At 39.2% G+C, this 26,757-nt stretch overlaps 1 protein-coding gene across 2 annotated transcripts in view; it reads left to right on the top strand.

The window, feature by feature from the left end:
- Positions 1-23,706, top strand: part of CBFB (core-binding factor subunit beta) — a 46,394-nt gene extending 22,688 nt beyond the window's left edge. The window contains exons 4-6 of one of the 2 annotated variants that reach the window (XM_084756315.1): positions 991-1,107; positions 5,840-5,935; positions 21,580-23,706. In XM_084756315.1, the coding sequence (XP_084612441.1) occupies positions 991-1,107; positions 5,840-5,935; positions 21,580-21,648 (282 nt within the window). In that variant the 3' untranslated portion in view covers positions 21,649-23,706. Of the gene's footprint in view, positions 1-990; positions 1,108-5,839; positions 5,967-21,579 lie in introns of both variants that reach the window. The other variant, XM_084756316.1, reaches the window with a different exon arrangement.
- Positions 23,707-26,757: the final 3,051 nt, after the last annotated feature.

Raw genomic sequence — 26,757 nt, 5'->3', positions numbered from 1 at the left:
ATCAGAACCTACAAGATTGATACATTTCTCTCTTGGTTCATACCCATGCCATAATGCAAGATATCTGTCTTATGATAGCATTAGCAGCCATTCTTAACATTTGAATACTTATTCTGGAGAAAAGTCAGCCAACCTTAGGCTTTGGGTTTGTTGTTGTTGTTGTTGTTGTTGTTGTTGTTGTTGTTGTTGTTGTTGTTTTGGAGGGGGGTTGGTAGTTTGGTTGGTTGGTTGTGGTTGTTCAAGATAGGGTTTCTCTCGAGGCCAGTCTAGTCTCAAAGAAAAGAAGAAGGAGAAGAAGAAGAAGAAGAAGAAATAATCTCAGTTTGGAAATACAACCAAAGTGACTTTTGCTCTAATGTTATTTACTTGAAAATTATTAGTGACTGTATTGATTATCTTTAGAGAAGAAAATAGAAAACTAAAGTTCAAGTCACCTCAATGTGAAAGGAGATTGGAATTTTCTGATAGTGCTAAAGGTTTATAGGATAGTTTTTAGCTCAGCACATTTGAAATAAAATTTATTGATACCTTTTTAAACTTAAGGCATAAAGTATAGTACGTGTTTTACATTTTTCAGTGACTTACAATGCTACAGCTTCCCAGAGTATTCTTGTGGATATTTCTCCAACATACAACTGTTTATAACTGTAGTCCTATGGAATCTAATGCCCTCTTCTGTTGGGCAGATGAATATATAGGAAAAAAAAAAATCTGGGACTGGAGAGATGGCTCAGCAGTTAAGAGCACTGGCTGTTCTTCTAGAGGTCCTGAGTTCAATTCCCAACAACCACATGGTGGCTCACAACCATCTATACTGGGATCTGATGCCCTCTTCTGACATGCAGGTGCACATGTAGATAGAGCACTAATATGCATAACATAAATAAATCTTTTATTTTAAAGGTGTGTGTGTGTGTGTAATATCCTAAGGGGAAAATTCACCTCTGATTGCTTTTTATTGGTTTTCACCAGTCTATTTTGTTTTTTTAGGTGTACTTGAAGGCTCCCATGATTCTGAATGGAGTATGTGTTATTTGGAAGGGCTGGATTGATCTCCACAGATTGGATGGTATGGGTTGCCTGGAATTTGATGAGGAGCGAGCCCAGGTAGGGTGACTTCAGGCTTTGCTGGGGACAGTCCTTTTATTTTACCCCTCTATTCTTGTCTTTGAGGAACTATTACCTCATCTTTAGAGTAGTATGTTTAGGTTTGTGAGATGATTTAGCAAATAAAAGGCACCTGCTGCCATGCCTGGTGATCTGAGTTTGATTCCCAGGATCTACATGGTGGAGAGAACCAAGACCTATAAATTGTCCTTTGACTTCCACATACATGCTATATAACTGGTGTGTGCCCATACACATATACACACCCACAAAATAAACAACATGTAATGAAAACAAATTCCCACCTCAAAAAACAGAGGTTCTTTGAACCACCCTGGCTGTCCTAGAACTCTCTCTGTAGACCAGGCTAACCTGGAACTCAAGATCTATCTGCCTCTGCTGGGATCAAAGGCGTGTGCCACCACTGCCCAGCCTTAATATTTTAAGTTTATTGGTATTTGTGTGTGTGTGTGTGTGTGTGTGTGTGTGTGTGTGTGTGTGTGTGAGAGAGAGAGAGAGAGAGAGAGAGAGAGAGAGAGAGAGAGAGAGAGAGTGACAAAACCCCTGGAATTTGAGTTATAGACAGGTGTGAGTTTGTGTGTGGGTGCCAGCAACTGAACTGGGACCTCTAGAAGAGCAACCAGTGCTATTACACTGAGCCATCTCTCCAGATCCTTAATAAAATATTTTTAAAGAGTAAAGAGCAGTAGTTAGGCTTATTATTGCTGTGATGAAACACCATGACCCAAAATTGGGAAGAAAAGGATTTATTTGCCACCACCTACAGTGGGCTGGGCCCTCCACCAGCATCATAAAGTAGGGAAATGTCCTAAAGGTTTGCCTACAACCTGATCCTGTGGAGGCATTTTCTTAATCGAGGCACCCTCCTCCCTGATATTTTAGCTTATGTCAAGTTGACACAAAACCAGCCAGCACGAGGAGTACGCTCATATAATGAATGATCTTGAAAGTATTGAGGACTACATCCTGGTCCTAATTTTGGGAGTCTTTCCTTCAGTGGAAATCTGGTTAATCATTGGCTTACCCATGGTTGGCTAATGGTAAATCAAAAGTCCAGTAAATGATTCTGTTCAATATTTTTTCTCTTTTTTTTTAGAACCACTATAGGGGAGAGGGAAAGAAACAATAGAAAAAGCACACTATTTAAGCATGTCTTCATATAGACTCTGGAAAAACACATGACCAAGGAGACTAAAATTTTGCAAATTCCTGTAACCATTGCCTAAGGCTGGATAAAGTTATTTGTCCCTAGCCATTAGTCTCCTGTCATGGGTGAATAGGTAATGTTATAAGCAGGTAGTGCCCCCAGAAGGGAGATGCTAAAGGCCAGGATGGCATTGGTGATTGCCCATTACCTTTCCTATTTTACCAATTTGCCAGGAGTAAGAATTCTGTTCACCATATGTACATCTCACTTGTCACCAGAAAAGATCATGACAGAAACTGGAACTAGGAAATAGAACTACCAAGTCTTTCCTGACTCATTTTTCTATAGTAATTAGTATGCTTTTCAGTCGTTTCATGGGGAAAGTTTGTGCCTATTTCTTTGTACACAGTGTATCAGTAACTTTCTTAGGGAGTTAGGTCACAGCTCATGTACACTCTCATTTTTATCCTCGTAATTCCTCTGTTGTACATAATCACAGTTGATACCTTTTTAAAATACATTTTATTAATTTATTCCTATTACATCTCAATTGTTATCCTACACAATTGACAACCTTATGTTGGTTTGTTAATTAGGTTTATTTGCCACTGACCCCAGCAGCTATATGATTAAAAACAACAACAGCAAAACAATATTACCTCATGTTGTATTAATGGCACAAGCACAAAAGCCTGCCCATAATAAAGGCTAAGTAAATAGTTGTGAAATAAATGGAAAAGTGAGTAAGGACCAGCGAGATAGCATAGGGTAAAATCATTGTCACCAGCCTTTGACCTCAGTTTGAGCACAAGCCCCACAAAATGGGAGGAAAGAACCAACCCCTGCAGGTTGTTATTTCACCTTTACTTATAAGCTGCAATATGTGCACACACACTAAGTGTAATAAAAATTTCTGAGAAAAACAAAAGAGTAAGTAAGCTGGAGAGGTGGCTCAGTGGGTTAAGAGCACTGTCTGTCCTTCCAGAAGTCCTAAGTTCAATTCCCAGCAACCAAATCCTGACTCAAAACCATCTGTTATATGATCTGATACCCTCTTCTGGCATGCAGGTGTATATGCAGATGGAGCACGGGTATATATTAAATAAATAAATCTTTTTTAAAAAGGAATGAATAATGAGCAGAACGGATGGCTACCTCGTCATCAGCACCTTTGTCCCATTGATAATTCACTAGAAACAGAATGCTCTTAGGAATGGACAGCATTCTTTTCTAGGTAGCTCAGGCTTATATAGAATATTCTGAAAGTAGCCAGGTGTGGTGGCTCATGCCTTAATCCTAGCACTTGGGAGGCAGAGGCAGGTGGATCTTTGTGAGTTTGAGGCCAGCCTGGTCTACAGAGTGAGTCCAGGACAGCCAAGGCTACACAGAGAAACCCTGTCTCGAAAAAACAAGAAGGAGAAGAAGAAGATGATGATGATGATGATTCTGAAAGTATAGTAGATACCAGCAATTATGTTTAGTTAGGTGTCTGACTTATATGTCCATAAGTGCTTGTAAATTAATAGCACTTAATGTTAAGCATTTTTTGGTGTGTTGTCTTATTTAATTTTAACAAAGGTGTGAAATATTACTATGCCTATACTTTATATTAATTTACTGAGGTTTAGAGAAATTAAATATCTTGCCTTGGGTCCTAACACTAATTGGTACATCATAAAAATGTGTTTTGGAGGCTGGAGAGGTGGCTCAGCAGTTAAGAGGACTGGTACAACTGAGTATTACTATACCAGGGCAGTCTAGTGACCTCTTTTCCCTCTACAAGCACCAGGTGCTCAAGTAGTGCACAGATACACATGTTTCAAAAAAAACAAAAACAAAACCACCTCACACACACAAGACTTTAGGAAAGAAAAAAAAAATGTGCCTGCCTGTCCCTAGGTGCTAGAGATTGGACCTGGAGCCTTGTGTGTGCTAGGCAAATGCTCTGCCATCACGCTCCATCTCCAGCTCCAAGTGTGGGAATCTGATCATGTCTTTAAGTTACAGGCACGGCAAATAGAAATTATAAATGTTGATCTTTCTGCCATGTCTTCACGCTGTTACACCATGGTGCACGTGAATGTCCTGACAGATGCTGAGAAGAGATACGAGTGCCAGTTCCTCATTAGGCCATGTTCTAAGTCTTCATTGGTTCTTAACTTGATGTTAAAGTTTGTTTATATCGGATAACTTGAAACCATTGATAATCACAGAGCTGTGAGCCTCACAGCAGATTGAACAAGTGTAGAGTGATCAGTGCTAGATTCGATATGCAATCTTGATCTGCAAAAGAGCAAGGAAAATGGCAGAACAATCTGCTCCCATCCAGTCAGTTTGGCTTCATTGTACTGACCTCAGCTGGCATCATGGACCATGAAGAAGCAAGCTGAAAACACACAGGAGGGAAAATCTAGGGATTCTTTTTCTAGAGATGTAAAACACATAAATAGAAAGCCTCTGTGGATTGTGAAAAAATAAATATTAGTATTGTTAACAGTGTCATGATTTATTGCACACAGCAAGATATCTAGCATAGTCAGGCCTGGTATAACATTTATTATATTAGTAGAGGCCCAGTTCTTTTTCATGTTTCTGCTGCTGCTAGCCTATGGCTCTATTTAGTTGCCAGATGGCCGCTAAGTCTCTGATCATTGTGTCAGTTCCCAGAAGAATAAGAATAAAATTTCTGCCGGGCATGGTGCTGCACGCCTTTAATCCCAGCACTCGGGAGGCAGAGGCAGGCGGATCGCTGTGCGTTCGAGGCCAGCCTGGACTACAAAGTGAGTGCAGGACAGTCAAGGCTACACAGAGAAACCCTGTCTCAAAAAACCAAAACCAAAACAAACAAAAAAAAAAGAATGAAATTTCTCTTATATAGCCTTCTTGGAAACCTCATTAGGTGGCTTGTGCTATACCTCCTTGGCAAAAATAAGTTATATGGCCAACCTTTGTGCTGTTCTAGGGAAGTGAATATTGATGACTTTTTTGGTATTGTTATGGATCTTTTAGTTTCTGCAAATACACCATCAAATGTGTAAGCACATCCTAACGTTACGAGTCATGCAATCACATCTTATTTTAGACGCACATGGATGGCATAGAGGGCAATAACAGAATGGAACAGGAGCAGTCTTTGGGAGACTTACAGTAATCTGGCTAGGGGCTCTTTGGGTTCCAAATTAGAAAAATTTTTATGAAAACCTTCGTTTTCGATTCCAAAAATATAGGAAGCATATAGGTAGTATGCTGAAGTAGTTTGCGGAAGTAAGAAAGACGGTTACAAGTCAAAGGTAGTCATAGAGTCCTGTTAGAATGTGATGGCACATGTAGGTAATCCCAGCACTGGAGAGGCTAACGGAGGAGTATATTTCAGACCCCCCCAAAGTGTAATGAGACCCTAACTCCAAAATGAAATAAAAATACCTCTGAAATTAGTTAGGGGTGGGAGAATTAGTATTGATGTTTTAAGAATTACTCTTCAGTTAGTTTCCTTCCCCAGAATCCCCAATTTTAATTTTTTTACATAAGTCAAAATTAAAATAATTATTTCATGTACCCTGACAGCAGGAAGATGCTTTAGCACAGCAGGCCTTCGAAGAGGCTCGAAGAAGAACTCGTGAGTTTGAGGATAGAGACCGGTCTCACCGGGAGGAAATGGAGGTGAGAGTTTCACAGCTGCTGGCAGTAACTGGTTAGTACTTTCCCAAACTCTCAGGCTGTGTTTGCGATGTTTGTGCATGTTGTTCTTTTAATTGTTTGATTTTGGTTTTTTATTTTTAAAAATTGTATATTCATGCTTGAATTTATTGTATGAAATTGATGTTTTTTAAAACTAATGCTAATTTTAAGGTCGTGTGTGGATTTCTCATTTACTAAGTTTCACAAAAGAACCTTTTTTAAAATTTGTGATTCAAATATCTTTATTCTGCCTCTTATTGACTCCACTTTCTAGGTACTGGAATTGCAGGTGTATGCCATAACGTACTTACTTGTAAAATGTGCCTCTTGTTAATACAGAACATTGTTAAAACATTATTTAAAACACTACTAAAGGGCTGGAGAGATGGCTCAGTGTTGAAAGTTAGGCTTACAACCAAAAATATAAAACATTATTAAAATCCTTAGAGCCAAATACTGTTTTCTACTTTTCTATGAATATTTACCTTGATTTTGAAAGTTACAAAGGTGGGTTTCTTTGTTTAATTTTCTTGTGATGCTGGGTATTTAAACCAGCCTGAGGCCAGCTATACAAATGCCTTATCACATGTATAGCTCTGTGAATGATCATCTTGAAACAGGATAGTCTTTGTCATTTGTGTAATCCTTTAGAACATGGCTTAATATTTTCAAAATACCTTAAGAATGGAGTTATGAGGATTAATACATATTTAGGGACTGAACAGATAGCTTGGTGGTTAAGAGCACTTGCTGCTCTTGAAGACTATTCAGGTCTGAGTTCCAGCACCCACATGGCAGCTCGTGGCTGTCTGTAACTCTAGTTCTGGAGGGCCCAGTGCCCTTTCTAATCTTAGGCACACAAACATATGCACAGGCAAAGCATTCAGCTGATACATAAACATAAAATAATTTTTTACATTTATTATGAAGTAAAATACAGATATATCTATATAAAAGAATATGTAGTCTGATGAATTTCTGTAAATCAAATACCCTTATAACTACTTTCAAGATAACAAAATGAAACATTGATTTTTATGCTAATATCCTCTATATACATGACTATAACCTCACTCTCCTCAAAAGTAATCATTACCTCAATTTTTTCCCCCAAGACAGGGTTTCTCTGTGTAGCCTTGACTGTCCTGGACTCAGTTTGTAGACCAGGCTGGCCTCGAACTCACAGTGACCTGCCTACCTCTGCCTCCTGAGTGCTGGGATTAAAGGTGTGCGCCTCCATGCCCAGCTCATTACCTCAGTTTTTATAGTAACTACTTCCTTCTCTTTCTGTGTAGTATTAGTATCCATGAGTTTAGTCTGATTCCTCATTTAAATAGACTTAGTTGAAAAAGTTAGTAATTAACAAATATATTCTTGGAGGATACAAATTCTTTCTCCCTCTGCCTTCTCCCCACTCACTCTTCAAGTGCTGGAGCCCAAGCTCACAGCCTGTCCTTTGTGGTTCTGTGCCCCAGCCCAGGAAATGCAAACTTGACAAAAGCCAGTAAAGCTGACCCAGTGGTAATAGGTTATCAATGCGATCACACAAGGTTATCAGTTCATATCACTCAAGTTGTTCACGGCCCCCACTAACTACCAAATTTGACTGGCTTTGGGGGTTGGGAGAGGGAGGAGTGAGAGAAATGGCCTAGTCTTTAAGAACACTGGCTGTTCTGCAGAGGACCTGAGTTCAATTCCCAGAACCCACATGGCAGTTCACAACTGCCTGTACCTCCAGTTCTAGGGGGTCCAACACCCTTTTTCTGACCTCCGTGGATTTTTGCACACATGCGGTGCACAGGCACACACTCAGGTGTATACACACACGCGCGCACGCGTACACACACATATATATGTATATATAGTTTTTAAAAGAAAGAGTAAAGCAAATTGGGGTTACCAATAACTACCTAAATGTCTCAGGGGTCTTGGTGGCCCTCCTGTAATCCCAACAACTGAGGAACAGATGGGGTTTGGAGCAAGCTGGCTAGTTAGAAAAGCCAAATCAGTGAACTACAGGCTTGTCACCAGACTCAGCTTCAGAAATACGGAAAATCATCAAGAAAGATAACTGATGTCAACAACTGGTTTCCATATGTATGCATGTATATATGCCCATATAGCCTAACACACAAATGTGCACAGCATGTCTATGCACATGCACACACAAAGTATTAAAAATATAGTTATATCAACTAGAGTAATTTCTTGGCCTTGAAGATGAGTACTATGAAGCTGAGCTTATGATGCTGAGCATGATAGAACACACCTGTGGTCCCAGAGCTCCGGACCTGAAACAAGAAGATGGCTCCAATTCCAGACCAGTTAGGGCTGTATAGCAAAACTCTTGTTTCAAACGAGAAAGAGAAAGGGAGGGGAAGAAAGAGGGAAGGGAGAGAGGCAGGGAAAGAAGAAAGAAGGAAGGGGAGTAAAAGAGGGACTGGACAGTTGGTTCAGTGGTTAAAAGCACTGGCTGCTCTTCCCGAGGGCTTGGGTTCAGTTTCCATGACTCATGTGACAGCTACAGCCATCTGTAACCCTGAGACCATCAAGCACATACATGCATGCAAAACACCCATACACATAAAATAAAGTCAGCCTTGTTACTCATAGTAGTCAAATTTGTAAACACAAAGTGGAGTGATGGTTGCTAGGGAGATGGGAGAGCACCCTTTTTTTGGTTTGGTTTTGGTTTTTCAAGACAGTGTTTCTCTGTGTAGCTTGGCTGTCCTGGACTCGTTTTGTAGACCAGGCTGGCCTTGAACTCACATGGATCCGACTGCCTCTGCATGCACCACCACGCCACGCCCAGCTTGAGAGTAGCTGTTTTAATGGATATATAGTTTAAGTTTTGTAAAATAACAAGTTCTAGAGATTTGTTGCATGTCAATATAAATATACTTAGACACTGCTGATATTCATGAAAATGCTTAAGATACTGTACATTTTAACACAATTTAATTTTGTTCTTTTTTAACAAGCTATATGCTTTTTTATTATTTATTTAATTTTTTAATTTTATGTACATTGCTATGACAGTGTCCTTGGACGGTGATACCTTGGAACTGGAATTACAGATAGTTGTGAGCTGTCATGTGGATACTAGGAACTGACCTCGGGTCCTTTAGAGTAGCGACAGTATTCCTAATCACTAAGCTGTATGTTTTTTGTTTTTTTGTTTTTATTTTTGTTTTTGTTTTTGTTTTTTGTTTTGGTTTTGGTTTTTCGAGACAGGGTCTCTCTGTGTTAGCCTTGGCTGTCTTGGACTCACTTTGTAGACCAGGCTGGCCTCGAACTCACAGTGATCCGCCCGCCTCTGCCTCCCTAGTGCTGGGGTTAAAGGTGTGCGCCACCACGCCCGGCTGAGAAAGTGTATGTGTTGTCCACAAAAAGACAGTAGTAAAAGCGCAGGCTCTGACTCTGACTCTGCCGCCGGCTTGGTTACCTGAGATAATGTACTTCACCTTTATGATGAGTTTTCTCATCATGGTCATTGTGGGGACTAAATGGGCAAATTACATGCGAAAGAACTTGTAGAGCATGTGACATTGAGTAGATATCAACTGTTGTTATTTCCTTTTCTGTGGTATTGTGGTCAATCTATTTTAGAATAAATTTTAAAATCTAATATGAAGCCTATTCAGTGGTTACTCTGTGAGGTAAAGTAAGACTTGGATGTCTTTTAATGATTGATAGATTACTTTGTCAGTGGGTTAATTTACTTAAAGGACTGATTAAGTAAATGAGTCTATCCCTAGAAATTTTAGCTAGGAGAGTATAGAAGAACAAAGATAGGCATATACATATATTACATGCATACACACACACAAATATGTGTGTGTGTGTATCTTAATACCTTGCATCTTTTACCATTTTTCTTGTTGTACTCGGTGAAATGTACTTTGCTACCCATTCGACGGGGTGCAGCTTAAGTTATGTCAGGTCGTTCTCAGGCCTTTTTTTGTTTTGTTTTGTTTTTTGTTTTTTGTTTTAGTTTTTTGGGTTTTATTTTGGCTTTTGGGGGGATTTTGTTTGCTCATTTGGTGGTGATGGTGGTGGTGGTTTTTTGAGACAGAGTTTCTCTGTGTAATAGCCCTGGCTGTCCTGGAACTCTCTTTGCACATTGGGCTGGCCTTGAACTCACAGCGATCTGCCTGCCTCTGCCTCCCGAGTGCTGGGATTAAAGGCCACCACACCAGGCTTCTCAAGTATTCTTTGTTTGTTTTTTGTTTTTCAAGACAGGGTTTCTCTGTGTAGCCTCAGTTGTCCTGGGCTCACTTTGTAGACCAAGCTGGCCTCGAACTCACAGCGATCCACCTGCCTCTGCCTCCCAAGTGCTGGGATTAAAGGCGTGTGCCACCACGCCCGGCTCTTCTCAAGTATTCTTAATCACTTTCTGCTTTGTAGTTTCTATAGCCTTAATTTCTTCCTCCCTTCTTTTCTCTTTTTGTCTCCCTCTGACTTTTACCACTTTCCTCCTCCTGTGCCCCTCTACCCTTATTTTCCCTGTTTGTGGTTTGTTTGCTTTGGAGTTTTGTTTGTTTTTGAAACTAGGTCTCATCTAGCACAGGCTCACCAGGAACTCACTGTATAACTGGATTATTGATCCTCCTGACTCCGGCTTCCAAGTGCTGGGAGTAGAAGCATGAGCTGCCACTCCCAGCTACCGCTTTCTGCAACTGTATGTTGAAATGTCTATACATCTATCTGTCCTCCCCTTTCTTGAGATGCCATAAAATGAAACTCTTATTCTTTGTGTCCACTGAGTTATCTACCATGTTCTTACATGGTGTTTACTTGGTAAATGAGTATCTTCCAAACAACAGTTCTAACCTACCTGTCTGAGAGCTAGGAGTTTTTGTTTTTGTTTTGTTTTGTTTCAAGACAGGGTATCTCTGTAGTCCTAGCTGTCTTGGAATTTACTATGTAGACCAGGCTGACCTCAAACTCAAAGAGCTCCACCTGCCTCTGCCTCCCAAGTGCTGGGAGTATAGAAGGGCACCATCACTCCTGGCTTCTGCAAAGATTTTGTTGATTTGTGTTAATTGGCTAATTGTGTTGTACTGGACTCTTCAGTAGGTACTGGAGGCACATACCTTTGCACACTTCTCAGTCTGGCAGAAAGTGATATAAAAAAGGAAATTGCAATATCACTTACCTTACATAAAAGCAGTTCAAAGGAAAATGGTGGCAGTGTAGAAAGCAGAGCATTTAACTGAGCTCTGCTTGGGAACTTCACAGAACACACTTGGAAGGATTCAAAAGAAGACTGTGCTTGCCAAGTGGACAGACTTGGGGAGGTTTTCTTGTGCAAAGGAATGAACGAGTACTGGAGCTTGTCAGGCCAGAGAGCGTACGTGGTCAGTCTTTCTGCAGTAAATAAATATACTTGAAGAAATAGCTAAGAATTAGTGGAACAGTCATTCAAGAAGCTTTTATATATCTCTTGGGTTCAATTATTAGTTAAAATGTTTTATTTGTGACAGGCCTTACCGTGTTGCCCTGACTAGCCTAGACCCTCTTGCCAGAGAATCTCCTAGTGCTGAGATTAAATGTGTGCAGCTGTACCCAACACAGATTGTCTCTTTTAAATACTTAGATACTTTTTCTAATTTACAGTGTTGTCACTTGAAAACATTTGGCTGTGAACAAAAGTAGAACCTGTTGACAGAGGTGCCAAGTAATTTGTCAGATAGACTATTCCATTAGCCAGTCAGCGATTGAGAGCTTGGGCTTTGTAGTCAGGCCCAATTCACATTCTTGTTCAATTACTTGCCAGTCTCTCTGAAGCCCCAGTTTTATCACAGAAATTGTGAGAATTCAATGAGAAACACTTAGAAAGCACTTAAATAAGGTTCCCAGCCCATGTGTGCCAACAGAACTAACAACTCTAAAGTGCCTCCTTAGTGCTAATATCTCTGCCCGGTACTGGCTCCAGCTAATTGAATTGTTTGGCTAATGGAGCATCCTTTCAGTTCTCTAATGTACATTGGGCACTAAAGCATTACAACCTAGAAGATAGAGAAAATGATTAGATTTTCATCAATGATTTAAGATCCTCCAGTCCAGCAGTTCCTCAGTCTGTGGATCACAACCCCTTTGAGGGTCAAACGACCTTTCCACAGGGTCATATATCAGACATCCTGCACATCAGATATTTGCATTACAATTCATAACTGTAGCAAAATTACAGTAATGTAGCAACGAGAGTAATTTTATGGTTGAGGGTCACCACAACATGAGGAACTGTATTAAAAGATTCAGCATTAAGAACCACTGCTCTAGTCACTTATGTCAATAATTTGAAGTATTAGTTCTCTTAGTGAGCTGTCATCTAAAAATAACGGGCTGGAATCTGCCTCCAGAGTACACGCTGGCAACTGAAGAGGGCTTTGTGGTCGTGTGTTTTGTGTGCTTTGTGTGTATATATTCTGCCTTTGTCCCACATATTCTTGTCTTACAAGAGCACTTCCTAAAAGCTTGCTTTCTTGTTGTTTACCTCTTTTTAAAAAATAATGCTATAATTCCTATAATTTAAATATCTTTGGGTATGTGTGTGGTTGCCCATTCAGGAGGCAAAAGACAAGTAGATGGATCTCTGCAGTTTGAGACCAACTTAATCCGCATAGCAAGTTCCAGGGCTACATAATGTGGCCCTGTCTCAAAACACACATACACACAATCAAATATCTTCAGGATTTAAACATCATCTAATTCTTTATTATAACAATTTGTAAAAATAAAATTCCCAGAAAAATTAATTGGTGTGCTCTCTGAAATAGTTTGCTAGCAGAAGAAAGTGCAAGAAATTAAGCCATAGTTTTCCAACCAGGGCACTACACAAATACAGTCTAGTAGTAAGAAATACAGATGCTTAAGCTGAAAAGCAAAATCTGCCAGAGGACATTAGAAATCATTTTCCCTGGAATAGAACAGGCTGAGGCAGAAAAGAATAATATTGATTCTAGTGGGTGGTCCTGATGAATGACTGGAAATGAGGGCCAGGGAACAGTGGCAGCTCGTGGGTGGCACTGGGTAATAACTTCGGAAGCCTGAGATGTTTGGCAGCACTAAAGTTTAGGGATGTCCCCACTGTTTGAATAACCTCTGAAATCTCTAGCCTTGCCATACTAAAGTTGTAGTGATACTGCTCATGAACATTTCATATGTATGTAAAGTTCTGTAGTGGGAAGCAGAACTTCAAGTGGCTGGTGTCTTAAGGCTTTTCAGTTTTCACTGTCTTAATATGAAATTTTGTGCATGCAATTCCATATGTATGCTCCCTGCTTGCCATCTATAAGATGCTGAGTTTTCTTTTCTTTCTTTTTTTGGTTTTTTGTTTGTTTGGGGGTTTTTTTGGTCTTTCGAGACAGGGTCTCTCTGTGTTATCCTTGGCCGTCCCAGACTTGCTTTGTAGACCAGGCTGGCCTTGAACTCACAGAGATCCACCTGCTTCTGCCTCTCAAGTGCTGGGATTAAAGGCGAGCGCCACCATGCCCTGCAAGATGCTGAATTTTCTTATGGTTGGGTTTTGCATTTCTTTTTTCTGTCTTTTCAGGAAGAGGCTTTTCACTTGTACAGTATTTTGCCTACCTTTAAATTGATTTGACAGATGATAATGAACTGGTTAAAAAAAAAATGCTTATTTTAGCCAGGTGTGGTGGTCTATGCCTTTAATTTCAGCACTCAGTACGCAGAGGCAGTGGATCACTGTGAGTTTGAGGCCAGGTTGGTCTACAAAGAGAGTTCCAGGACTATACAGAGAAACTCTATGTCTAAAAAAAAAAAAGCAAAAGCTAATTTTAATAGCCTTAACCAGATATTGTTAAATTGTCTTAAAATAAAATGGGATACAAACTTATGTCTAATATCTTATCCTGTAGGTATTTAGCTGGGCATGGTGGTGCACACCTTTAAACCCAGCACTCAGGAGGCAGAGGCAGGTGTATCTCTGTGAGTTCAAGGCCAGCCTGGTCTACAAAGTGAGTCTTGGACAACCAAGGATACACAGAGAAACCTTGTCTCGAAAAAACCAAAAAATTAAAAATTAAAAAAAGTTAAATATATTTGTTTGAACATAGTTCTCTAGAAGGTTACATAGGAAACTGAAACTGGAAACTAGTAGAAACCAGATCTGGGGAATGGGTGCCAAAATAGAGAGCTATTGGGGCTGGAGAGATGGTTGAGCATTGAAGATCACAGACCAGTCGCTCTTGAAGAGCACTCAGATCCAGTTCCCGACAACCTCCAGGTCCAAGGTATCTGACATGTTCTTCTGGCCTCCATGGTACCTGCACATACATGCATACCCACACACATACACATCAGTAAGTCATAGAGAGCTTGAAAAAGATGGCACAGCAATTAAGAGTGCTAACTGTTCTGGTAGAGTTTGATTCTCAGCACCTACATTAGCTGCTCATGTGAACTGCCCCTAACTGCAGAGCCGTTGGGACCTGATGCCTCTGACCTTCCTGAACACCTGCATTAGTATACAAAGACACACAGATGCACATAATTTTAAATTAAATTTTTTTTCTAATTGGAGGGTTTATCTTTGACTGTATAGCTTTAGTATTTTATAAGTCTAGTAATACATGCATCTGTTCCATATTTAAGAAAGAAAATTTCATCTTAGCGGTCTGGAGAGATGACTCAGCAGTTAAGAATATTTACTGCTCTTGAAGAGGACTAGAGTTTTGGTTTGGTTTGGTTTTGGTTTTTCAAGACAGGGGCTCTCTGTGTAGCCGTGGCTGTCCTGGACTTGCTTAATAGAGCAAGCTAGTCTTGAACTCACAGCGATCCACCTGCCTCTTCCTCCCAAATGCTGGGATTAAAGGCATGCACCACCACCGCCCGGCTAACCTTTCTTTTTAAAATTTAAAAAAAAAAAAAAAAAAAAGTATTTCGAGAAACCCTGTCTCAAAAAAACAAAACAAAAGCAAAAGAAAAACAAAAAATAAAAAAGAAAGGTTATAGACCTTTTTTAAAAAAAGAAATAGAAAAATTATCCTAGTGTAAGACAGAATAATGAAATCAGAAGATTCTTTGATTTGTGTTTTATATGTGCTGGCATATAAACTTTGTTTTGCTGAGTTGGCGGTAGCACTATTGTTGTCCAAGCTGGTCTCAAACATTTGATCCTCCTACTTTAGCCTCCCAAACGCTGGCCTTCCAGGCACTGGCCACCACACTAGTAGCTCTAGTCAAAGCAAGAGTGGGAATTAATGGTCTCTCTCTGGGGTTCCTGGAGTATTTTTAATGGAACTTGGGTGTAGATTACGTAGGGACCTTGGGTATGTAGAATGAGCATACTTTGCAAGCAACTTAAAAAAGAAAGTGTTCAGTTGGCCTTAGGGTTTCAGAGCAAAGGCATAGTTGCAGGGACAGCTGAGAGCTTGATCAGAGAGTAGGAGGCAGAGAGGGCCAGCTCTAAATGGCAGGAACCTTAAAGCCTGTCCCCAGTGACATACTTTCTCCAGCAAGGCCACACCTCCTGATTCAAACAGTATTAACCTGATTTTAATGCTAGCTCTGTCTCTAGTTGCTGTTTCACTGACAGTTCAAAAGTTGCTTGTTCTTCTTGAGCCTTAGTGTCTGGCGCTTTGAATGGCTGTTAAATGGTATCTAGTATTTCATTTACAGTGTATCTGTAATGCCAGTTAAATGGGCTTGTTCTATTTTAGACAGAAACACAAAGATACTTTGCCAGACTGCTTTAGATGTTGGCCTTTTTGGTGGTAGTAATGGTGTGTCAGTTGCCAAACAACAACAACAAAATTTAACTTTGCCTGGTCCTCTAGCTGCAGCAGTAGCAGTTTCCTAGGCTGGCATGGTGCCTGGAAGTGTTTGATTTTGAGTTGGGGAAGTGCTTCTTGTCTATCTTGTCGCAGTTCAGGTACTGTGTATTGCTGCAGACTCCCTTAGTTTGTCCTCTTGACCTAAGCTAATAGAACACTGTTGGCACCTAATCTGGCAACAAATCACTACAACAGATTTTTCTCTAGCATTGACTTAAAAAAAGTCTCCGTCTGGTTAAGTTACAGAATACTTGCAAATAGCTATTTTTAATATCATGGAATGATTTAATTACTGATTAGTCTACCTTTTAAAGTTTAATTCTCAGCAAATCAGGAGAATTTCTATTAGAACTCACTCAGGAATAAAACAAGTAAAAATTTTATATGGTTTTGGACTTGTTATGCACAGTGTTGGAGCTTATATATTCTAAGCTAAAAGAATGACTCAGCCTCTATCTTAAATTCCCTAATAATTGCATTTTCAGCACATTTAGCTTTGTACAGAATACTCAATTTTTTGTGTAAGAAAAAAATTAGCATCTGTGTTTGTGTGTTTGTAATATGGCAGTCAGAGGATAACTTGAAGGAGTTCGTTCCCTATGTGTTCCATGTGGGCTCCAGAGGTTGAACTTAGGCTTGTTGACAAGCGCCTTTCTGGACTGAGCCGTCTCTCTGACCTACCTTTTAACCTTTTTAATGAGTTATGAGGGAAATGCATCAATTCAGGACTTAAAATTTTTGCTTTTTATCTCTGAGCCTTAGCAATACGAAGAAATAACATGGCTAGAAATACTGTGTTTTAATTTTTTCTACACTCACTTGCCCTGTGAGTGTCTAGGCATCACTAATCCTTGACTGTTGCAGACTTCTCATCTATATAATGAGAATTGATTATTACATACACAGTGCTCTGCCTGCATGTACACCTGCAGGCCAGAAGAGGGCACCAGACCACATTATAGATAGTTGTGAGCCACCATGCGGTTGCTGGGAATTGAACTCAGGACCTCTGGAAGAGCAGACAGTGCTCTTAATCTCTGAGCTCTCTCTCCAGCCCAAGCCAGATCTCTTAAATACTTACTGTTTGCCAGGTACCAAATATAAAGTGAATAAGAGAAGGCTACATCTTTATATGGTGTATACTCAGTGAAGTGCAGTTATTTTCAATGATTACAGCAGTTTTTCCATAAAGAGTTATCCCCATTTACTTTCTTTTGGTTAATAAAAATGGCAACCAACCAAAACCTTTGATTTATTTAACAAAGTCCTGGCTGGTGACTACTTGGTCACTCATTTACATTCATCTTGTGATGACCTCCTAGAAACTGGATTTGCTATATTTCTGAAAGATGTACCAAACAGGTAAGAAGAAAGGACATGTCTTGTCTGTAATGAAATGCCTAGTTTAAATAAAAACAACAAACTATAACCTTGATGTTTAGAGTGAATTCAGAGAGGCCTTCTTTGCCACTATCTAGTGTAGCTTACTATCTATAGAATTCCCTCTAAAACATCCAGCCTACATTAGGTATGGCCAAAATGCACTTGAGAGGTACAAGCAGGTGGATCTTGTGAGTTAGGGGCTAGCCAAGTGTACATAGTGAGACCCTATTTTTAAAAAAAGAAAGAGCCAAAATTGGTAGCATAGCTTCTCAAAGAAAGTCTTACTTGTAAAGCTAACAGGAGCTAGGTGTGTTTCTGCATATCCCTTCATAACCTGTCCCTCTTCCTTCCTTCTCTTATTCTCTGTTTCAGCTCCTTAGTTTTGGCCCTACGTTTTACTCCTGGATAGGGCCATTTATTGCATCTTTTTAAATCTTTTCCTCACAAGGTAAATAGAAACTCAACAGTATAGCATATATTAAGGTTACTTTTCTTTTAATCTTGCTTTCTATCAAAACATACAGTGTTTTAGACACGTGTCCCTCAGCTGTTTTAACACACATGGTACCAAATAAACAAACAAACAAAAAACCCTTCAGCTATTAGTGATTGTCACCCATTTGAAGTAAGTTCATTTATCATTTAATAAAATTTAAAAATAACTTATCAAAAATAAAGGCTATGCTGTTCACAGAGTACTGTGTTGGTAGGTTAGTGATTTATAAATATATAATTCAGATTGATTTTTCTTTAGTGTTTCTTCATTGCTCAGCCCCTTTCTAACCCTCATTGACTGAAACCAGATGCCTATATCACAGCCTCTGCCTCTGCAAAATTGACTGGTTTTTACAGCACACTTAGCATTGATTGTGTGGAACATAAGTAGGTTTTCTAGTGTATGAGCATTGAACCCTTTTACCTCAGCAGGCTGTACACTGTACTATTACCGTGAGCATTCTAACTGAAAAGGGCATGTTAAGCAAGTTGTGAGAAGTCTCCTGACAAAAATGGCTTAAATTCATTTGCTAAAGAAAGATTTACTATTGAATTTTATTTTGTTCAGAATTAAATAAGGCAAGCTGTTGTTTTGTTGTAGTTATTTGGCTTCTGGGTTGTTTTGTCTTTTCTTTTGGTTTTTTGAGCACAGGGTCTTCTGACTGGCCTGGACCTTGCTGTGTAGTCAGATTTGCCTCAGACTCATAAGATCTGCCTGCCTCAGCTTCTAGAGTGCCATTACATCAGGCAATTTGTACAAAAACCATAATGTTTTTAATGGATAATATTGCTCTGGACTGTCTAAGCAATTTCAACCTTAGGGCTGGCTATAAACATAGCCTTGGTGTGCTGGTTGTGCCACATTCGTAGAAGGCATTCTTAGTCTGCACAGGGTCCTGGCTTTGATGCCTAGTACAAAAAAAAATAAAATTTGACCTTAAAGTATAACTGAGACTTGAGCCCTTGTAGGAAGGTATTTCTCTAATCGCTTTTTTTTTCAAGTAAGATCTTATTTGCCCGGGTGACTGTCCTTACACACTTGATCTTCCTGCTTCAGCCTTGCAGGTGTTAGGATCTGTAACTCTGTGTGTCATTATGCTCAGCTTAATAAATTCCCAATGTATTGTTTTGTTTAATTTGTTTGGGGTTTTTGTTTGTTTGTTTGTTTTTAATGACGTAAAGCCAGTCATGGTGGTGCATGCCTTCAATCTCAGCACTCAGGGAGGCAGAGTTAGGCAAATCTCTTGAGTTCAAGGGCAGCCAATGCTACCTACACAGAGAAAACTCTGTCTCAGGAAAAAGGAGTTTTAAAAAAACGACATAGCTGATAGAAAAATTAGTTGATGTTTTAATACACAATTCTGGAAGTCTAGCTAAATAAATTAGTCCAAGCTGCTAGCATATAACAGATCAGCTAATAAGGACATGGAAATGTGAATTATGGTTGTGGGTTGGTCTAGAGAGAAAATGATAGCGGGAGTGAAATAGAAATGGTCAAATAAGATGGATACCTTTAAGATGAATCATCAGAATTTGTTGTTCAGTATGGGAAAAGAACATGTTAAAATCCAATGCTTTCTGCCTAAACAGTGGGCAAAGTGGAGTTGCCATTATCTAAAAATGGATAACTTGCGGGGGGAGGGGGGCTCTCCTGTAATCTCAGCACTCAGGGAGACAGGCAGGCAGATTGCTATGAGTTTGAGGCCAGCCTGGTCTACAAAGCAAGTCCAGGACAGCCAGGGCTACACAGAGAAACCCTGTCTCAAAAACCAACCAAACAAAAATGGATGACTTGTATTGGAGGAACCAGGTTCTAAATTAGATGTTTGTACTTAGCAAATATTTGGAAGGACTGCAGAAACTTTAAAATACATTAGAATTTGTGCAAGAAACTAAAATGAAAAGTTGCATGTAGGGGGCTAGTGAGGTATGTCAGTGAATAAGGCACCTTTTTTGTTTGTTGGTTGGTTTTTGTTTGGTTGGTTGGTTGGTTTTTTGTTGTTGTTGTTGTTGTTGTTGTTGTTGTTGTTGTTTTTGGTTTTTGGAGACAGGGTCTCTCTGTATAGCCTTGGCCGTCCTGGACTCACTTTGTAGACTAGGCTGGCCTCGAACTCACAGCAATCCGCCTACCTCTGCCTCCCGAGTGCTGGGATTAAAGGCGTGCATTACCACGCCCGGCTGTTTGTTTTGTTTTTGAGACAGGATTTCTCTGTGTAGCCCTGGCTGTACTGACTCACTTACTCCCTTTGTAGACCAGGCTGGCCTCAAATTCACAGAATCCAACTGCCTCTGCCTCAAGTGCTGGGATTAAAGGCGAGTTCCACCACGCCCAGCTTAATAAGGCACTTTCTGCCAAGCCTGACTACCTGAGTTTAGCGTTCAGTACTTACTGCTCTTCCAGATGATTGTGTTTAGTTAGGGCCTAGCACCCATCTCAGCCAACTCCCAACCGTCTGTAACTGTCTTCAGGGCATGTGACTCTCTTTCGGCTTACATATAGGCTCCTGCATGCACAACACATACAACACACACACACACACACACACACACACACACACACACACACACACACACACACACCTATTAAATATAATAAAAATAAATAAATCTTTTTTTAATTATTTAGATATTTATTTTATGTATGAGTGCTCTATCTGCGTGTACACCTGCAGGCCAGAAGAGGGCATCAGATCACATTATAGATGGTTGTGAGCCACCATGTGGTTGCTGGGTATTGAACTCAGGACCTCTGGAAGAGCAGACCTCTTAACCTCTGAGCCATCTCTCCAGCCCATAAATCTTTAATTTTAAAGTTTTATATAGACCAAAGGGTAATTTATCTTACACATTTTATATTGCCAGAGAGATGTTTCTAGTAAATAATTTGCCATAGGTAATTTAGTGTGTTCATTTGTCAGTGTACCTTGAAATGCTCAGTGCTTATAATTATTGTTTCTTAATTGTTAAATACTATTTAAAAGATACTTAAAGGTTATAAGTGCACTCTTTTTGTCTATAAAACTAAATATTCTGGATTTCATTTCTTTGGAGTTTTGTTTTGTTTTGTTTTGTTTTGTTTTGTGTTTTGGTTGGTTGGTTTTAGTTTTTCAAGATAGGACAGGGTTTCTCTTTGTAGCCTTGGCTGTCTTGGATCACAGTCTGTAGACCAGGCTGGCCTGGAACTCAGAGATCCACCAGCCTCTGCCTCCCAAGTGCTGGGATTAAAGGCATGTGCCACCACTGCCCAGTTTTAGATTTTATTTCTTGAGATTTCTAGTTAAAATTTATTTGGCACAGACTAAATTTATTATATTTTTCAGTTAATTAGTAGATTACACATGTATTAATATTTCCATGACTCAGTTTGCTTTTTTTATTGTTTTTTTGAGACAGGATTTTTCTTTGTAACAGCCTGGCTGTCTTCAAAAACTCTTTGGAGACCAGGCTGGCCTTGAACTCAGAAATATGCCCCCTGTCTCTTCTGAGTGCTGAGATTAAAGGCATGTGCCATCCTACATGGCCATTCAATTTCTTTATAAAATGAGGGGAAATAATAGTACCTGTGTAAGTTGTTGGGACCTATTTAGTTCATTCATTGAGAGTACTTAAGACAATGCCTAGCATATAGATGTTGCTTAATTAAATGTCAACTCTTATTAAGAGTAAAAGTTTGTTTCTAAGATGATTGACTGATTAGTGTGCTTAAAGTTAAACTTCTAATTCTAAAAATACAACCGTAGATTTTTTCTTTTATATGTAGTATTATGTTCATAATATCCTTTTGAATATGAAATAATTATTATTGAGTACTACAAAAATGTCATAGTTGTGAAAATATTGGTAGAAAAGTTTTTAGCTATGAACATTTTTATGTGATAATATATCTTGATGTAGTATATATGTTTCAAACCACAATCATGACTACATACTACAATTTTTTCATTTCAGGCAAGAAGACAGCAAGACCCTAGTCCTGGTTCCAACTTAGGTGGTGGTGATGATCTCAAGCTTCGTTAATATGAGACCAGCCCATGTGCCGCCCATCTCTACGTACACACTGCTTCTAGTTGGTCTAAATAACTCATTGTGCGACCAGAAACTGTGATGACTAGAGGCACTACAGTGTATGCCATGACCTGAGGCAGGAAAGACGACACATCAGCTGCCATGGTTTTGCACTATAATACCTGCATTTCTGATTTCTAGAACATGTAGCCAGTAATAATTTGAATTTTTTTCTATGCAAGCTTATCTTGTTGACATTGTTTTAGTTGGATTGAAAGTATCTACTTTCTTTATTTTAATTTAAAAGTTCATGTCATTTTAAAACAAGATAAGAAATTACATTTGTATCAGGGTTTTCTTTAGCCAGTTGCTTAAAATTCTCTTGTACTTTCAGACGAGTTGGTTATACAGCTTTCTTTCTTAGATAAGCGTTCTTGGTTTTGTTTCTTTTCTCTATATCATTTTATGTTTTTGTATTCTACACCGTTTTACAAATGAAGATGTGCTTATGTTTTTTACAAGCTAAAAACCTAGCATAGAGCTGTCTGTCACAGCCTCCTAAAACAAAAGTTTACAGTTGTTAAAGCCACAGTATCCTTTTAAATGCTAATAATAATTAATTACCCTTTCTGTCCCTTTTAAACATAAATTTTAAAATTAGCATTAATTTTTATTTGTCTCAGATCTGTTTCAAGTTATATTCTATAATTATGAGTTTGGATAGAGATATTCTCTATAGGTGATAATATTCTACAGAAATGCCTGAAGAAGTCACGGGCTGGCTTCTGTTTTATTCAGGGATTCTTTTTGTTTTTGTTTTAAATCAGTCAGAAAAGGGATACTGGAACTTCTTGTGTGTAACAGCATATTAAACTGGAGGCAGTGATGAGTCAGCTACAGAGGTAAATGGTATTAAAAATCATGTTTAAGATAGCTGCTTTCATTTGTATTTTGTATTGCATGCTTTTGTAGAAACAAACTTGGGTGGTGAAAATTATTAGTCTTAGAAAATGTTCATCTGTTCAGAAGATACATTTTCTTCCATTAATTCTGGGCAAAACATTGACAGTTATATATGGTGGTATTTTACAAAAGGACTATAAATAGCGCCTTTTGAGATGAATCAGTGTAACAATATTTTTAAAATAGGCTTAGTGTCAAATTGCAATTTTTTTAAATATAAAACTGGAAAAAAGTGCTAAGTCATTGGCACATGCTTACAGATACTTTTCATGGTCATTCATTAAATGTTACTACATTTCTGAATTTTTGCAAAAATGTATTTTATCATAAAATGGCATTATTTTAGAGAATTTTAAAAACTGACATGGTCAATTCAGAAAAGTCTGAATAAGGTCATTGCATTTAAAAAACATATAAAGATACTTGATTGTGGAGGTGTGTCTTTCATTGTATATAGGTCTTATAATTCATAAACAAATACCCTGTATCTCAAAATAAAAATATTTGTTATATATTTGAAGTCGTGCATGGTAAGAATTGTGTTTGAATTATTATAAACAATAATGTGTTACAAAAACCATGCTGACCCTGTATAACTAAGTGCTATGAATGGATTGGTATTTGGTGTTGTACAGCTCACATGTTTACACTCTCAGTGCCCTAATTCCCCTGGCGGAATTACCTTCTTAAAGTGACCCTTCATTTTTTAAAGTAACATGTTGGTGGTACATCTTTTCTGTTGCTTCTAGCCAAGAGCTTTCAGTCCAGCAGTAAACAAGATCACATGGTATTAATGTTGTTGCCATCCTTCTGTAAATAGTGAGTGTTCCTTATTAGCTCTGCACTGCTTCTGTCTGTCTTAATGCTGGCGTTAAGATCATAAACCTCTTCTCTCCGGTAGTGCAGGCTTTGAAAACTACTTTAAGTTATTGATGCAATTTCATATTTTTTCATACTCTATATTTAAAATTACATCTTTGCATCATTTTTTCTAAATTCCTTTTCATTAAAACTTGCCTTAAGCTACCAGATTGCTTTGCCGTTAGCTTTAATGTACATTTGTGTATGTTTGATTTAGTTTTGCATTAAAGTTCTGTGTAGTGAAAACAGTCTTGACTCTTTATTGATCATTTCTGTTCTAGCTTCAATGCTTTTATCCTTTTGTTAAGGACAGCAACAACAGTGCCATCTAGTGGCCATATCTTCTAATTGCAAAAAAGCCCTTTAAATCACAATGTACAATAATTTCTCTGTATATGATGAGATGAGTGAGAACATGGGCAGTGGGAGCAGGAGGATGAGCAATTCAAGGTCATCATGCCTGTGAGGTTAGGAGCCGTTGTTACTGCTAAAGGTTATGCTGTTTTACTAGTGAACAGTAACTTAATTCCCAGCATCTAGAGTAGTCAGCTCAGAATCACCTCAGTACCCAGGAATCGGTGCCCCTTTCTGGCTGTACATCCATGTAGACAATATCTGTAGACATAAATAAAATTTTAAGACAGAAGCAAAACTGGTCCATCTGTAATCCAGTTCTTAGGACGCTGAGAGAGGATCGCCGTGGATTTATACTACAGAGTGAGACCAGATCTTCAGCAGCTCCTTTCCCCCACCCCCAACAATCTCATGGGTTTATCCATATTTGGAGGCATGACCATAAAACAGTGACTTCTGGACACAAAAATAAAAATAAATATATATCCAAATTAGTATCATCTTTCAGACTAGTTTTAGAAATAATATTCATTATATGGGCATTAAACCCAACATCCCTAGAACAGGTCCTGGCATTTACCTACGTCAGAAAGTTACTTTAGAAATGAGTTACTTTTACTTTAGAAGCATTCTATAAGTTTGGCTGATAATTAACAGACTTACAAGTTTGCTTGCTCACCACCAAATTTCATGCAATTGATAAAAATACTTCAAATACTAAATTGAGACTATTAAGGAATTTTGAGCCAGCATCAGGAAGACTGAAGCAAGACCATCCTGGGCTACATAATAAGACCCTATTGGGGGGGGGGAGGCAGAAAGGAAATATAAAATAATTTTAAATGCTGACTTTAAGAGAGAGTGCAGTGAAAACTACTGAACCAAAGCAGTCCGTGGGTGGAAAGAGGTTTACTGGGGATCAAACTTCTAGAACAATCTCTTGGGGGTGGGCAGGATTTATTTATTTTGGTTTTTCCAAGACAGGATTTCTCTGTGTGGCCTTGGCTGTCCCTGGCCTGCTCCTAAACCAGGCTGGCCTTGAACTCACAGTGATCTGCCTGCTTCTGCCTCCAGAGTGTTCAAAGGCACGTGCCACCACACCCAGCTCAGCAAGCAGTTTTTATGTCAGTGGGGTGGGGGCTTTGAGCTACAGAACTACATGGCCCTTGCCTGAGGTAGTAGAACTTTGGGACAGGATAAAGTGGGGTTCCTGGTGGCTTAAAGGAGACTCCTGATAAACAGAAACCAAGGATCTAGGTGTTTGTTTATCCAATAACAACTCTTCTGTTTCAGACAATGTCAAGAGCCATTTTGAGGGGGTCCCTTTGGACCTAACACTATATATTAAAATGGCAATCTTTAATGTAGCTGCCCATAAATTTTATTTTGTTTTTTTCAAGGCAGGGTTTCTCTGTGTCGCTCGCTGCCCAGAAATTTTAAGTTACTTAGATTGCTGCCATAAATATTAAGATTATAAATAGGTAATAAATTATAAAATGGAAATAATTTAAAGAAAAATGTTGAAGCTATACTAATTTTAAAATTTTAAATTATTAGAGTATATCAGGCTGATGCACTGACGCCTGGTGGCGCACACCTGGAGGCAGAGGCAGGTGAATCTGAGTTCAAGGACAGCCTGGTCTACAAAGTAAGTCCAGGACAGCCAATGCTACACAGAGAAACCCTGTCTCTGTCTTGAAAAAACAAAAAATCAGGCTGGAGAGAGAGAATTCAGCAGTTAAAAGCACTTTCTGCTTTTGCAGGGACCCAAGGTTTGGTTCCCAGCATCCTTGTAGTGTCTCAGTTACTATCCCGAACTCCAGCTGCAGGGGATACAACACCCTTTTCTGAATTCCATGAGCACCAGGCATGCACATAGTACACATATATACGGATAAACAAGGCACTTACAGTAAATAAACTTTAATTTTAAAAAAAGTATATTGGGGCTGGAGAGGTGGCTCAGAGGTTAAGAGCACTGACTGCTCTTCCAAAGGTCATGAGTTCAATTCTCGGCAACCACATGGTGGCTCACAACCATCTCTTCTGGCCTGCAGGCAGAATGCTGTATACATAATAAATAAATAAATTTTTAAAAATAAAATAAAAATTTAAAAAGTATATTAGCCAGGCGCGATGGTGCATGCCTTTAATCTTGGTACTTGGGAGGAAGCAGAAGCGGGCAGATCTCTTAAATTCGAGGCCAGCTTGATCTACAAAGCCAGTCTAGGACAGGCAGGGCTACACAGACACCCTGTCTTTAAAAAAAAAAAAAAAGAAAGAAAGAAAAAAAAAACTTTAATCATTTATGATAATTTAGAGGAAATAATATAAATTAAATGCCCTAAGTAGACATTATCTCTGCCCTGAAGGAACCTAGTCTGTCCTGAAAATTGACCCAAAGCAGTAGCGACCTTTATACATAGGAAGCTAAAAAGAATATCAGATACGGCTTTGGAGAGGGCTGCAGAGGCTGTGGTGAGACACACAAGCAGCTCTGGGTTAGTCTTGTCACCCATGTGGGAGACACTTGGGCCTGCTACTTAGGAGAGGACAGGAAGTCAGCAAAAGAAGGGAAAGTTTGTGGGATGAGTTCTCAAGAAATTTTCTTCGTTGAAAAGGTCAAGGCCTGGGCAAGAGCCGCAAGGGGTTGGGGGAGGAAGGGGCAGATCTCTGTGAGTTTGAGGACAGCCTGCTCTACAAAGTGCCAAGGCTACGCAGAGAAACCCTGTCTTTAAAAAAGGTCAAGGCCAGAAACAGAAATGTGTTGTCTTTAATCATAGGGTAACCTTTTAGATGCAGTAGCCTGGTGGGTATGAAGACTCGGATAAAAGTGCAAACCCACTCGCTGGTCTGTGAGGTAAATATGGTTGTTTTACAGACAGAAAACAGGCTTGGAGCAATGAAACCATTTGCTTAAGATAAAAGGCTATGGTAAGTGGT

This window comes from Acomys minous (genome assembly GCF_964271855.1).
Source record: "Acomys minous genome assembly, chromosome: 14".
In the NCBI taxonomy this organism is placed as follows: domain Eukaryota; kingdom Metazoa; phylum Chordata; class Mammalia; order Rodentia; family Muridae; genus Acomys; species Acomys minous.
Note: the sequence above shows the minus strand (reverse complement) of the source record. Positions and strands in the feature narration are given on the sequence as shown.